This window comes from Abramis brama, assembly GCF_963993115.1.
Source record: "Abramis brama genome assembly, chromosome: 3".
Lineage (NCBI taxonomy): Eukaryota > Metazoa > Chordata > Actinopteri > Cypriniformes > Leuciscidae > Abramis > Abramis brama.
In genome coordinates this window covers 33,003,802-33,018,672 of record NC_139965.1, presented here as the reverse complement: position 1 = coordinate 33,018,672, position 14,871 = coordinate 33,003,802, and the positions used below count along the sequence as shown (strand labels likewise).

The 14,871-nt window shown below is 38.0% G+C and overlaps 1 protein-coding gene across 1 annotated transcript in view; it reads left to right on the top strand.

Annotated features, from left to right (window-relative positions):
* Positions 1-4,346: 4,346 nt before the first annotated feature.
* prkdc (protein kinase, DNA-activated, catalytic subunit) overlaps positions 4,347-14,871 on the top strand; it is a 33,222-nt gene continuing 22,697 nt past the window's right edge. The window contains exons 1-30 of the mRNA XM_084109446.1: positions 4,347-4,622; positions 5,413-5,489; positions 5,591-5,695; positions 5,849-5,923; positions 6,204-6,312; positions 6,492-6,604; positions 6,687-6,786; positions 6,872-6,927; positions 7,052-7,082; positions 7,168-7,325; positions 7,461-7,607; positions 7,829-7,993; positions 9,421-9,589; positions 9,677-9,723; positions 9,832-9,966; positions 10,161-10,310; positions 10,655-10,767; positions 10,866-11,025; positions 11,108-11,200; positions 11,362-11,481; positions 11,639-11,798; positions 11,971-12,077; positions 12,241-12,331; positions 12,457-12,620; positions 12,728-12,880; positions 13,526-13,633; positions 13,726-13,952; positions 14,115-14,209; positions 14,299-14,398; positions 14,529-14,662. Of these exons, the coding sequence (XP_083965572.1) occupies positions 4,460-4,622; positions 5,413-5,489; positions 5,591-5,695; positions 5,849-5,923; positions 6,204-6,312; positions 6,492-6,604; positions 6,687-6,786; positions 6,872-6,927; positions 7,052-7,082; positions 7,168-7,325; positions 7,461-7,607; positions 7,829-7,993; positions 9,421-9,589; positions 9,677-9,723; positions 9,832-9,966; positions 10,161-10,310; positions 10,655-10,767; positions 10,866-11,025; positions 11,108-11,200; positions 11,362-11,481; positions 11,639-11,798; positions 11,971-12,077; positions 12,241-12,331; positions 12,457-12,620; positions 12,728-12,880; positions 13,526-13,633; positions 13,726-13,952; positions 14,115-14,209; positions 14,299-14,398; positions 14,529-14,662 (3,625 nt within the window). The 5' untranslated portion in view covers positions 4,347-4,459. The remainder of the gene's footprint in view (positions 4,623-5,412; positions 5,490-5,590; positions 5,696-5,848; positions 5,924-6,203; positions 6,313-6,491; positions 6,605-6,686; positions 6,787-6,871; positions 6,928-7,051; positions 7,083-7,167; positions 7,326-7,460; positions 7,608-7,828; positions 7,994-9,420; positions 9,590-9,676; positions 9,724-9,831; positions 9,967-10,160; positions 10,311-10,654; positions 10,768-10,865; positions 11,026-11,107; positions 11,201-11,361; positions 11,482-11,638; positions 11,799-11,970; positions 12,078-12,240; positions 12,332-12,456; positions 12,621-12,727; positions 12,881-13,525; positions 13,634-13,725; positions 13,953-14,114; positions 14,210-14,298; positions 14,399-14,528; positions 14,663-14,871) is intronic.

The window sequence follows — 14,871 nt, the reverse complement described above, 5'->3', positions numbered from 1 at the left end:
TCCCTGGGCGGTTCAGCGCAAAAAAGGAGGCGTGTTCCGGCGCAAACAATCCCTGGTGCTATTTTACTGTTCCATAAAACAATTGCGCCACTGGCCAGAAAAAACCTAGTCTAAAGTCAGTGGCGCGTTGCGCGTTGTTCATTATGCTATTTTAAGGGCGCATGCTTGACCATAATGTATAGCGTGCACAACGCGCATACACTTTGATTCTCCAATCTACACAGAAGCAGCAGTTTTCATTTTTGCGAATCATATTATTACAAACGATAGATAGATAGATAGATAGATAGATAGATAGATAGATAGATAGATCTAGCTTACACATTTACCCACATTATTATATACCTGTTTAACCGAAGCTAATTTGGGTGTGTTTCTCCATCCCCAATGTCACTTCTCTCTCTTTTACGGCCGTGACGAGAACGTTGGTCTCCTCGGCTGTGAACCGCTCCTGGCGCGCGTCTGGCAAATCCGCCGTTATAATAGCAAATACGCCAAGGAAAAAGCGCGCCTGCTCTTAAAGGGAATGTGAGATGACGCTCTGATTGGTTTATTTCACGTTACGCCCAAACCACACCTATGAATAATGAAGCTACTTCAGACCAACCCATTTTAGATTTGCGCCTGGCGCAAGAGTCATTTATCCCGCCGGTATAATAGCAACAGCGCCAAGACCCGCCCACAAAGTTACTTGCGCTTTGCGCTTTGACACTTGCGTTTCAGATCGTTAAAATAGGGCCCTATGTGTTTTTATTTTTTGTAATCTTTGGTTTATTGTAATGAAATAAATCTTTGATGAATGAATACAGTCATATCTGCACTGTAGCTCATGCAGCTGTTTAAAGGGGACCCATTATGCAAAATTCACTCTTACATGGTGTTTGAACATAAATGTGTGTCGGCAGTGTGTGTACACAGCCACAATATAAAGCTAAAAATCCACCCACTTATTTTTTAATCCCCATAAATCATAAGCAGTGTCTCAGAACAAGCCTTTGCAGATTGTAGCTTTTGTGTCTCATTTCGCAGGCCCCGCCCACGACTGCTGACAGTCTATTAGCATAGACCCCGCCCTGAGTGAGCTGTACACCATGTTTATCTCCTTGCCAGAGCATTTAACAGAAGCATTCAATTAAGAAACGTTTTCTTATCAAAGCCACTAAAGTTATTCAGTCAAAAGCAGTGAGTGATTTTCTGTTTTTTTTCCTTTGATTCGTATTAACAGCATAACAGTATTTACTGTCTATATTACACTGTTTTCACTTTAATACACAGATCTAATATACACATGCGATTTCTTTACTTGCTGTTTACATTCACTGACATAATGGACTGTGGTCATGTGAACCTTGTGTGTATTTGACAGTTTGAGCGCATATGAAAGAGAACTTAATACTCATCATGGTACACGCCGGCTGAGAGCCAGCTTTTGTCTATAGGCTACATTGCACGCGATATATTAGGATATAATATAATAATTTCTTAATTCCGCCCTTATTTTGTCATTCTTGATTAAAAATAAATATTATAGGCCTATCCATTTATGATAATACCAGGTTGCTGTGGTCGCACAGGTTGTTTACGCATTTAATTCATAGCATGAGAAATGTCATTCCTTCAACATAAAGAAGTCGTATAGCCACAAGAAAAATATATCGTTCCCTCAACACTTTACATCGTGTCCCCACAAGTTAACATGTCGTGGCCACGACAAAACTAAGTGAACTGAACATGTTCCTTCCCGGTCATCGTATAATACAATTATCTGTGGGGTATTTTGAGCTGAAACTTCACAGACACATTCTGGGGACACCTGAGACTTATTTTACATTTAGTAAAAAGGAGCATCCCTTAGGATCATGACATTTACAGTTTTGATAGGCTAGGCTACTCTTATCTACACACAATTTGCATTAATTTGTTGGAGGGGATAGGCTACATCACAGGACCTGAAATAATGCAGGTAATACTAATTTACAATACATAACTATATATGTTGGCAAAAGTTTCTTACATTTAACAAATAAGATCCAACATTTTACAAATAAATATTAAGAATATTAAGAAAAAAATAACAAAAACTACACAAGATTCAGTAAACATTCATTCTTCTTTTCTGTGGAGCTTTATGAAAGAACAAGATGCATTGCTGAATGGTGACTACTGAATGTTGACACTTCCTGTCACAAAATATTTTAAATTATGTGTAGACATTAGCTCAATTGCTCAGTATGAGATGAGACAAGCTTTTTGAGACAATAAAAACTTAAATACATGATTGGATTACAAAGGTAAATCAGCAGAATGTAAAAGTAGTGTTTGTTTAATGTTCAGTTTCAAGTGAAAATAAAAATATGAGTCAGAATTTCCTTTTATCCAATTATCCTATTTCATGCACTTCTCAAAACAGAATATGTGTGTGTGTGTGTGTGTGTGTGTGTGTGTGTGTGTGTGTGTGTGTGTGTGTGTGTGTGTGAGTGAGAGAGAGAAAATACATTTACCTTCTATTGAATTAACTGTCTGATTGTTTCAACAAAACTAAATGTCTTACCAAAGTTTTTAAATGATATGTTTATCTCATTAATTTGCAACATATTTGTTATCTCTTGCAACTGCACATGACTTTTTAACAAGAGATCAATATAAATATTGCTGTAATTTCCTCAAGAAGAAGCGGGCGGCTACTGCTGTACGTTTAGTGTTCAGGCTCTTGGTATCCTGCTGCAATGAAGCAAAAATCAACCCTTCATTTGACTGTAGGCCATTTTTTTCCTCATTTTCATCTTTATACAAGGAGCCTTGTCAAAGAAGCAGAGAATCCACCATGGGTGAGATGACAACTTGCAAATTAACTTGCAAAATCTACTCTTGAAGTCCATCTATTTACTTGGTTGAAATAAAATGAATGAGAGCATTATAACGGGCATTATAACATTCCTTGAATAATGATTAAAAGATCAGCAAATCTGTTTTCTTCAGTTTTTATCAGTTTGCAAAAGTCAAACAAAACATGATATAAAAAAAGTTTATGAAAATAAACTTATAAATAATGTTCATTTTTGAATATGTTTATGATTAAAATGTTTTTTTCTTGCTATCTTTTTTCCTCATAATTTTGGGTCCACATCTTTGGCATTAGATGTACCGAATTCAGTGATGGATTATGATGAGGTGACGTCTCTACTGTGTCCAGCCATTTCAGCCATTTCCCGTAGTGGATAATTATCTCATAAGGATGTTTTTATGTTGGGAGTACTTCTGGTAAATGTGTTATCCAGGCTAGTGTGTTGTAGTGGGTACAGTAGTGGGTAGTGAGTAGTGGGTACAACTACAACACAGGCTAGTGTGTTGTAGTTGGTCTTCTAAATTCGAGTGTTTTGGAGCACAGACTTTTTTTTAAAGTATAGATAACAGAAGGCTATATTCATTCTAAAAGCCAAAAAACTTTAAATAGGGCACAATTGAGGGAACAGCCAGTTGGGTGTCCGAAACCATTGTGGACGTTATTGAGTGCACTTATTCAATCCCACTACTGGAACTGTGTTATAGAAATAAATTTTATATTGATATAAGGGTAGGAACACTGTCAGAAATAGGGGTACAGGAGTCCATTTCTGTCCCCCAAGGTACAATCTACACTAACGTGCCCCATAGGGCTTATTATTGGACCTCAAGGTACATATACCTTTTTGAGGGTCAAAAAGCATTAAAAGGTACATATAGCCTATGTACCGTTTCTTTTAAAGATTAAGGTACAATATTGTACCCTTGAGGGTACAGCTCCAGTAACAAGCCATTGTACCCCTAAAGGTACTTTAATGTACTTTATTTTCTGAGAGTGTTGGCAGGCATAGATTCAGAGGCATAAGGTAAGTATTACATACAACAATGCAACAATAATAAAACAATGCATTGACATTTACTTTAATTACTTTTGATACTTAAGTACTTTTAAAAACGAGTAGGCTACTTCTGTACTTTTAATTTAAGTAAAAATCGGTCTTTACAACTTTTACTTAACTGAGTAATACTTGACCAGTAGGCCTAGTATTTGTACTTTCACTCAAGTAAGGAAGTTGTCCACCTCTGGTGCTTTCACTATACCTAATTTAACCCTAGCTTAATATTTTAGCTGTAAAGTTGGATTTATCTGATAATTATAACTCGTTTTGATTGGCGGAAAAGCAAAACCTCATTCTGATTTATTTTGTTGCTTGCCAGACAACCACTCGAGGTCGTTTATATTCTGTCTATGCTCGAGGTATCAAACAGCGACATCCAGCGGGTGATAGAAGTTATTGTTCCTCCAGAGTGACGTGCGTGCAGCTCAAGCAGGAAGTGAACGTGTGCGCATGTGTTTGTGTTGTTCTGTTACTTTTGCCGCCCTGAAGCAAACTCACATTATTTACATGAGCTGTCAACGTTTAATCATTTCTGATGTAAACAACAGAGACAAATTATGTCTTCCGATACTTCTACTGTCGGAGGGATTCAGGGTTATCTCCTAAAGCTTCATTCATTACTTGGAGACATAGAGAACAGGAATGCTGCTATAGTCTGCCATGACATTATTGGAGACTTGGGGCAGGAATGCATGATAACTAAAAATCACAATGAACTGGGTAAGAACCTTTTCATGCAAAAAGCATTGCGTTGTGTTTATACAAAATGCAAAAACAAAATGTTTGTATTCATTACTTTTATGCCTAAATTTGATACTTATACAGATTACAGTGGCACATGGAGCAGACTGACAGAGATTTGTAAATCGTAATGTTATCCAGGTTAATTAAGGATGAATAGCTGCATGCACATGAACTCCTATCCTATTGTTCAACAAAATAATGTATGCATATAAACTCACTATTAATAGATAGATGGACAGATAGCTAGCTATTTTAAAGGGGAAATTAAAGTGCAAGAGCAGCCAGACAAAAATAAACAACTGTACCACACATTAAAAAAAACAACAACAAAAAACACAAGTTTATTCCCATATATAGAAGAATATGTGTGTATTTGTTCAGGCAAGGGATGAGAAAGATATCTGCAATGAAAGATTTAGTCCGCCAACAAGCTCAAGTACAGTTGGCTACCAACAAGTACAGTCATTGGTAACTCTGAACATAGGTGATAGCTTGTTCAGTCTTATGGCAGAAAGCACAAGTGAACTTCCATAAGGCTCCCTTTTGCAGCAAGGAAGGACCATCCTATAGCTGAGGGTGCTCTGCATGCCAATGAACATTTCATGTAGAGGGTGATATATGTATTGTCCATGATAGTCATCAGTTTGTTTATCATTCTCTTTTCAACTGCCACCTCAAGTGGTTCAAGGCCAACCCAGAGGTTGCCTTTTTAATTATCCTGATGACAATTAATCTTGAAATATGTTCTAATGCTTTTCACTTTCAGTTTTACAGACATCTTTGCTTTTTGCAAAGGAAGAGGGATTGCTTAGCTTTCTCCGAAAGTCTCTCTCTAATGAAACGGTGAGAGGTGTTTAGGGCAAATTCTAACAATTATACATGTATTATTTAATTATAAAATTATAACATTATTACAAAGATATTGATCATACGTTTATCCACAGCTCCGTGATACAAGAGTGGAGATTCTCAATTTCTTAGGGGCATTTCTACAGAGAATGTCAGTCACTGTCCGTGGATGGGAGAAGAACTATGCTGTCGACCTAAAGGTACCTTCAGCAGTTGGCAAATTTCTTTCTGGTTTGGCATCACATTTTAATGTGTATTTTTAAGGTTGACTAATTATATATGTCACCTTTGGTACCACAAACTTGCTGTATTTTGGCACATCTGAGTATTTTTTCCTCTCTCTGCATGGATAGGACATTTGTATGGTTGTCTACACAAAGGACAAAGCTGCAAAGTGCAGAAGCCCTGCTTTAGATCTCCTAATCAAAGTGAGTTCTATATACACACTGTTGACCTAGTGTATGCTGATACCTACCCAGACATGCCAACTTGCACTTACTGTAAGTCATTTAAAGACTGGTAGCCAACTGACTTGACATCTGCAAGGAGAACAATTTCCTTTGAACATCACAATACAAAGTAACGTTTAGTTTATTCTCACTTTTTAATTCTTACTTGGAGTCCGAGAATTGTGAACATGTCTGTGCTAATGACATATTTTGATATTCACAGACAAACCGTGTTAACACATTTCAAAAATCTCTCTAGATACTGTATCTCACGAAAGACTCCAGCATCACCCAGGATCTCAAAGTTGGGGATATGTTCAACAAATTTTATGGAGAGTTATGTCAGAAGAATAAGATACCTGATACAGGCAAGTGAAGAAATCATAAAAACATTAGGCTTATTGTGTCTGTTTAAATTGTGTTATGTAGCAAAACTATGTTGGCATTGCCACCAATCTTCATATGACTGATTATGATTGCATGTCAGAATACAAACAAACACGTTACCACATATGCATTATTGAAACATCAAATTGACTACCAACAGTGCTGGGTTGCATTTATGAACTTCTTGGAGTGCTGGGTGAAGTGCACCCCAGTGAGATGGTCAACAACTCTGAAAAACTCTACAAGGCCTACCTGGGTGAACTGAAAGGACAGGTAAAGGCATCCCTTCCGCATATGGATATGTGCTCTTATGTGCATGTATAAAATTGGCAAATGCTAAATCAATGGTTTTCAGATGACATCTACTACAAAGGAGCCCAAACTTGCTGTTGTTGCTGGCTGCCTGAAAGGAATCACCGCTCTGATGGTGAACTTCACCAAATCAGTGGAAGAAGGTGGGTGTGTGTTTGTGTAAATTTACTGTCCTGCACTGGCCTTAACCTAATTAAACGAATATGCTCACTGTTTTGCTTTAAACAGACCCGGTTACGTCAAAAGAAATCTTTGAATATGCGCTAAAGGCGATTTGTCCACAGGTAGGATTAATGAAGAGTGTTAACTTGTTATTTTACCCTTTTGTATAGTACATGTGCAGCTCAGTCACATTTTCCATTAAGAGCTCCCAATAAATGCACTTCTTCCTTTCTTATGTCTCTATAGACTGATATGAAACGATATGCAGTCATCTTTGGTAAGTGGAATTAGATATCAACATGTATTTTCATACCATGCTGCCAATGTTGAACTCATTCCTTGTCTTTTTTTACTCTTGACAGCCGGTCTCAAACTGTTTGCTAAGCACTCAAGCCAGTTCGGCAACTGTCTCATGGATCATTACATGTCTATCTTTGATGTCATGTCCAAACTTTGTGGACATATAAATGGAGAGCTGAAAAAGAGTAGTTACACAGCACTAGAGTCTTTCCTAAAACAGGTATTTTCTATTTATTGATTATTAAATGTATACATAGTTTCATATTATTATTATTTTTTTATTTGTGTTGAGAGATGTTCAGCTTGGTTATGATGACCATGATCTTTTCAAACTCTTCCTCTCATTGCTGTAAAGGTGGCTACTCTTGTGGCAGAGAACATTGAGTTGCACAAAAGCAAGCTGAAGTTCTTCATGCAGAAGTTCTGTGCTATCATCAGGACCATGGAATCCACTAATAAAGAACTGTCCATTGCTATCAGAGGATATGGCCTGTTTGCTGCGGTTGGTATCTGGACATTTTATTAGAATAAGAAGAATAGTCTATACTGTAATTAAAGTCTCATAGCAAGTCCACTTTTTTTTAATATCAGCAAAATATATCTGTTTAGTATTGCTGATTCTATTTGATCTAATTATTTTTCATTTGCACTAATGTAATTGTTTCTATTTCAGGCTAAATGGATGAGATTTTCTGACTGTGTTTTGTATTTGTTTGCCTTTAGCCGTGTAAGGTGGTGTGCCCTCGGGATGTAGATCTGATGTATACAGAGCTCATTCAGCGGTGCAAGCAGATGTACCTGACTGAGTCTGACCGGGAGGATGACAATGTCTACCAGCTGCCAAGCTTCCTCGACTCCATAGCTAGTGTTCTGATACACCTTGACCGGGTAAGATACATCTCCTTTACTATGAGCTGTGAATCACATTGTAGATGTAGATCTTATCTAGCTTTTGGTTTATCTAATTGGTTTATTGGCATTTTAAATCAATATTCAGTATTTAGGTAATTTAGGTAAGTATTTTTAGTCCCCTCCTCTGCTCAAAGTGGCTACTTCATCAATTTAGGATAACAAAATTACTTTAAATTGTCTCATGTCATCGAGTCAGATGAACATATGTATATTTTCTAGATTATTTTAAGTCGTAAAGTGAGCAGGATATAATAAAATGTAACAATGGCTGCGACAGCCATATATTATGGTATTAAGTGGGGCAGTGGGTGCCTGAGCCCTCCCCTGCTCTACAGCACCCCACAATTTTCCAATGTAAATCAGTGGTGAAAAATGGAACTGCAGCACTCTCTAATTTTGAGCCATTGGGGGAGATTTCACACTGCCCCACTTAATTTCATGTTACCTTACGTAAACCTTGCTCCAGACCAAGACGATTTCAATCTGCTTCAGTGATGAGTTTATTAGTCGTGATGAGTATATTAGTCTTCATCAGATCAGTAAATAGTTGGCATGTCTGTTCTTCCCGGAGTAGCGTATCAAATTATGAAAATATAAATTATTTAAGTTAAAACATGCTCATGGGAATAGCCTTTATATAGTTCTGTTGTGTTTGCTTTATGTTTGTTCTGTCCTCACCAATATTCTGTAATATTCTAAAACAACATTTGGAGGCAATAAATTGTATATTAAAGGGATAGTTCACCCAAAAATGAAAATTAGCCCATGATTTACTCACCCTGATGCCATCCTAGGTGTATATGACATATGATGTCTGGCGAAAGCTAGTTATTTTAGATTATAAAGTTATAAATATAAATAAAATATATTTTTCTTACAAAAACCCATGGCTTCACTTCAGAAGGCCTTTATTAACCCCCCGGAGCCGTGTGGAGTATTTTTATCATGAATAGATGCACTTTTTTGGGCTTCAGATTTTCTATAGCCATTCACTCCCATTATAAAGCTTGGAAGAGCCAGGACATTTTTTAATATAACTCAGATTGTATTTGTCTGAAAGAAGAATGGCATATACACCTAGGATGGCTTCAGGGTGAGTAAATCATGGGCTAATTTAAATTTTTGGTTGAACTATCCCTTTAAGGCAATTCTAAGATGGTGTGTACTTAAAGCCTGTCGATTAGAGTGCCACCATCAGGCTGAATAATGCAAGGACACCAGACCTCTGCCATAAGTTTACTGCGTGTTCAGCGATTACAATATAAAGCTTCAAAATGTTTATAATAAACTAGCTCGAAGACCCAGAATCTGCTCTACATAAATTTACTGTCAGGAGCCGCTACTGTTTGTTACCTTTAACCTTACCTAGCAGATTCTATTGTAATTTCTATAACTGGTTACAGATCCCTGAAGTGTACACTCCCGTGCTAGAGCGCCTCCTTGTGGTTCAGATGGACAGCTTCCCTCAGTACAGCCAGAGAATGCAGTATGCCACCTGCCGCTCCATCATCAAGGTGTTTGTTGCCATGGCAGTTCGAGGTCCTGTCCTGTGGAGTTTCACTAGTTCTGTGGGTAAGGATGAGCTGGAGGTTAGCTTGCCTGATCTGATTCTAGGTTAGTTTTTACCAGCGCTCACACTCTTAATTTCTTCAACAACAGTTCACCAAGGCCTGATCAGAGTGTGCTCTAAGCCGGTTCACTCAGAAGTAAGTGTTTTTGCTAAAAGTGCTGATCGTTTTGCTTTTTTTGTTTGTTTAAATTATAATTATCATGAAATCTAAATGTCTAAGTGGTACATATTTATTCACTGTCAGGAAGGGAGCATTCATTCCGGTGGTTCTCAAGCTGAGGAGGATTCCACCCTGGTGCGCTCTGGGAAATGGAAAGTTCCTTCCTCTAAGCACTACCTTGACCTCTTTAAAGGGCTTCTGGACTGTGAAAACTTTAAAGTAAGAAATTAGATGTTTATTTGATGAACACAGGTTTAATTTAATTATCTAGTTAAGGTAATGGTTTAATTTGTTAGTGTTTTAATGATGTATTATTGGGTTTGAATGTGACCATGTAATCATAAAAGCTGTTGAATCTAGATTAAAGCAGATTCATCTAATGTCTGAACTGATCTAATTTGCTGTGATTGTAGGACACAGGATTCATGGATGGAGCTCCAGTTGCCAAGAACTACAACCTGAGAGACATAAACCGACACTTATACGATGCACTGGTGCAGTCAGTCATGAAGATTGTGGAGAAACTTGATCTTTCAGTGCAGAAAGTCAATGCAGCAGATGAGGTAATGTTGCAGTGCTGCACCTTGAATGGATAGTAAAAGTGTGGGTAGTTAAAGAAACGGAGCAGAAATAAAAAGCAAAAAACATAACTTATTTTCAATAAGTTATGTACAGGAATTCCAAATGGATGATTTAAATGATCATAAACCTGGAAAAACCGTGGCAATAATTTACGGTCCCCCAATTCTTCCTCACTAAATGCTGCTCACAGTATTTCTGAAGACTGTAGAGGAAATTTTTGTGTGTGTACTAAAGCAGTACATATAAGAAATAAACTTGAAACACAAATGTTAGATGTTAACAAATGTTATGGCCAGTTTTGTAAAGTATTTCTTCTTTTTCTCAGGCCCAGAGTGAAGCAAGTGCTGGATTTATGCCTTCATCTGACCCCACAGCAAACCTGATACCCAACAAACCCAAAGACTTTATTGCCTTTATCAACTTGGTTGACTTTTGCAGGTGCCAAAACTTTTTTTTTTCTATTGGTAATGTCAGAAATCAATCAATCAAACAAACAACAAATCTTATTTGCGCCCTTATTGTTATCTTCTCTATAGTGACTTATTGCCTTCAAGAAATCCTGAGTATTTTGCCCAGTGGATGTACCCCCTGTGTCACGAGCTCATTCTGCAATCAATACGTTTCCCTCTGGTCAGCGGCTTTTATAAGCTCCTCTCCCTCTCTATGAGCATTGCCAAGAAAATCCACTATTTTCAGGTAATACACACTCTCCATCACATTAACTCCTCAATTTAATGTGTTGATGAACCTTGACAAAACCAGTATCTTTTGCTTATAGGATCTAAAACAAGGGCCTAAAAGTGTTGGTGGTGGTGGCTGCTCCACCATGGAGAGTGCCTGTTTTTCGCTCCTTGCAAAGTTTGGAAAGGAGGTGACCTTTTGACCCTTTTCGTCACTTTATTTCTGTGATAGATGCTTGAACATTGCAGTCAGCTTTATGTTTCATTCATCAAAGTATTTTGTTTCTGGTCATATTGTTGTGTATGATGAATGTGATGATTTGAAGGGTGAAAGTTTTTGTTATTTCCTCAGGTTTGTGTACGTATGAAACAATATAAAGACGAGCTACTGGCTGCCTGTCTGATGTTCACCCTCTCTCTTCATCCTGACATGGTGGCTCTGGATATCAAGGCATATATACCAGCTCTGCAGGTTAGGAAAGGGAAGCAAATGGGAAATGTTGTGATTATCAACATTCTATTTTTAATTTACAGTAAATAGCAATCACATTCTAAAGTGATTAAGTAACATAAATTGAAGCATGATATATGTATGGAATGATCATCTGTTTTCATTGTTTTGTTTGAAGGCTGCTCTGCGTCTGGGTTTGAGTCATGCTCCTCTAGCCACAGCAGCGCTGGATGCTCTGGAGTCCTGGTCTTCTCTGATCCCTTCTGCCATCATGCAGTCGCACTACGCAGACATACTGCCACATTTAGATGGCTACCTCAAAACAACCAGTAACTCTGGTCAGTTATTTGTAACCTCATCATATTTATCTCAAATACTGTACTGTCAAAGAAATGGTCACTGGTTACTATTTTTTCTAAATATACTACTTGGATATCTAAGGGTCAGTGATTATTATCAAATTCCTTTATTAGCTGATTGTTTTTTATTTGTTTTTTATCATTCAATTAGAACAAGATGACAGCAATATGGAAGTGACGTTTGTGTCAACGGGAAGTTCAAAAAGTTATGGAAAAGTCATGATGAGGCTCCTGAAGAAATCAAAGCACTTGTCTGTGGTAATTAGATTGTGGTGATTTGTTTGCCATATTTTGATTTTGTCTGTGTAATTGATTCTGTGATGTAACTGTGTTACATACTGTGAATCTGATTCTGATAATATAATATGTACGTAACTGCATGCACACAGTGTCCTGATCATGTTACTGTGGTCTCTGTTAGGGAGATGAGTCTCCGATTGCTGCTGTGAGACGCAGGGTGGTACGTCTGCTTGGACACTTGGGAGGACAGCTCAACAGGAGCCTTGTGACAGGTTATTTTGTTTCTGCTGCTGTTAAATCAATTAGTTGTTGGCTTTTTTTTAAAAGGCAGTACTTGTTCATTTTGCTTGCTTCTTTTTAAGCTTTATATATTGCATTTTCTCATATCTAACCCCAGCTGTTTCTGCGGAGGACATGATGAAGCGTTTTGTGGCATGGGACTGTGAGAAGAGGCTGAGTTTTGCTGTGCCTTTTAAAGACATAAAGCCTGAGATCTACCTGGACTCCTTCCTGCCAAGGGTCACAGAGCTCGCACTGTCCTCCAGTGACAGACAAACTAAAGTAATCATAGTCAAATTTTCTTGTCATTGTTGATTAAAGTTTATTAACCTTTTGTTTATTCAGCCAATAAATTGAGGCTGAAAGTGATAATTCTGTCTGGTGTGTAGATTGCAGCGTGTGAGCTTCTGCACAGTCTGGTCATATACATGGTGGGTAAAGGAGCCCAGATGACAGAAGACGACAAATCTGCTCCTCCCATGTACAACCTACACAGAAAAGTCTTTCCTGTTCTTCTACGCCTGGCCTGTGACGTCGACCAGGTCTTAATGTGTGCCCTTTAAATATGATGAACAGAATAAAAATTTCATTTGACAGTCAGATTTTCTAATGTAACATAGTTTTTGTCCTTTATCAGACACTGTGAAGCAGTGGTTCTCAACCTTTTTGCATCCAAGGCCCCCCATGTAGACCAAGATATTTCCTCTGTTACTTCTCCTATAATTATGACAGAGGAACTAGAGTTTTCAATGGATTAAGATAATTAACCCAGTAATGAGTCAAGAAGTTTCAGTGACGTTTTTTCAATAAAAACAGCAGTTGTTCACGGTATAATTTAAAATAAAAAACACAGTGTCAGTTTACACATTTCATACCTGGATTTATTTATTTTTTATTTAAAGGTTAAGTTAGATTATTTACAGCAAGTTATTTATTTAATTGTTAAAAAATATATAAAGTAATATTTAATGAATGAATGAATGATTCATTTAAAAAAAATAAAAAATCAAGTCATCTCGTAGTCCCGTCTCGTAGTAAATTTGATGAGGCCCCCTAGTGCCCTCCGACCCCCTGGTTGAGAATCACTTAAAGTTCATAGTTTCATGTCCACATTTTGTCCACTTTAATCAGTCTCTGTCAGTCATGTGTAAGTTCCACAAACATGGAAACTTTGACTACTTCTTCAGGTGACGAGGCAGCTGTTTGAACCTCTGGTGATGCAGCTTATCCACTGGTTCACTAACAACAGAAAGTTTGAGAGCCAAGACACAGTGGCGGTGCTGGAGGCCATTTTGGCAAGTAAACTCCTTCAGCAGACACTTTATTTTATTCAAAATTGAGTTCGCCGTTTATAAACGGGGGCTGTTAATCTGTTTGGGCTGCACAGGATGGAATTGTGGATCCGTTAGACAGCACCCTCAGAGACTTCAGTGGCACCTGTATCCAGGAATTTGTCAAATGGTCCATTAAACAGACCACACCCAAACAGCAGGAAAAGAGCCCTACCAACACAAAATCTCTCTTCAAACGTATCTACAGCCTGGCCTTACACCCCAACGTCTTCAAGAGGCTTGGAGCTGCGCTTGCCTTTAACAGCATGTACAGACAGTTCAGGTCAGTGTGTGATGAGCAGAAGAGCTCATTAGATGGGCTACGTACAGCCTCTCAACATTTCAGCAATATATTCTATGCCATCTTGAGTGAATGTAAGAAATCTGTAGCCAATGAAAATGGTATTTATGCAGATGTTTATCCAAATAATGTTTTGTTTCTCAGAGAAGAGAGCTCTTTGGTGGAGCAGTTTGTTTTTGAGGTGCTGGTGGTGTTTGTTGAGAGTCTGGCTCTGGCCCACTTTGATGAAAAATCCCTGGGTAAGACTAGACATATTCTCTTCATCAATACGTCAAGTTTGATGCTCATGACTATGATCTATCCTGTCATATTGTTATATTCTACACAGGAACTGTCCAACAGTGTTGTAGTTCCCTGGATCATCTGATGAGAATTATCAAGCACAAGGCAGACTCGCTCAATAAGAATACCAAGAGACGCATACCCAGGTACACACACATTTGATTAGGATATTATTCTTAACTTCCCTTAATTCACATTTGTAATGTGAGTAAAGTGAACATTATGTGTCTGTGTTGTAACAAACTGACAGATCTGCATGTTCTACTCTTTTCGCAGAGGATTCCCTCCAGACCAGTCAGTGTGCTTGTCAGATGTAGTCATGTGGCTGCTGACCCAGTGTGGAAGACCACAGACTGAGTGCCGACACAAAAGCATGGAGCTCTTCTTTGAACTTGTGCCTCTGCTGCCCGGTAACTGGCAGGATATTTATAATGAAGGCAGCACAGTGATTTAATTGCCATTCAGGGACTCTCCTCTTTGAAGACATTTCAATCTCCTTCTTCAGAATTTGAACATAACATGAATTGACCAAATCAACTTGAAATTAACAACTGTAAAAATATTCACTGGTAGCACAGGGATTCTTTTTGACCAATCTCAGAATTTCACTAAGCAGAAA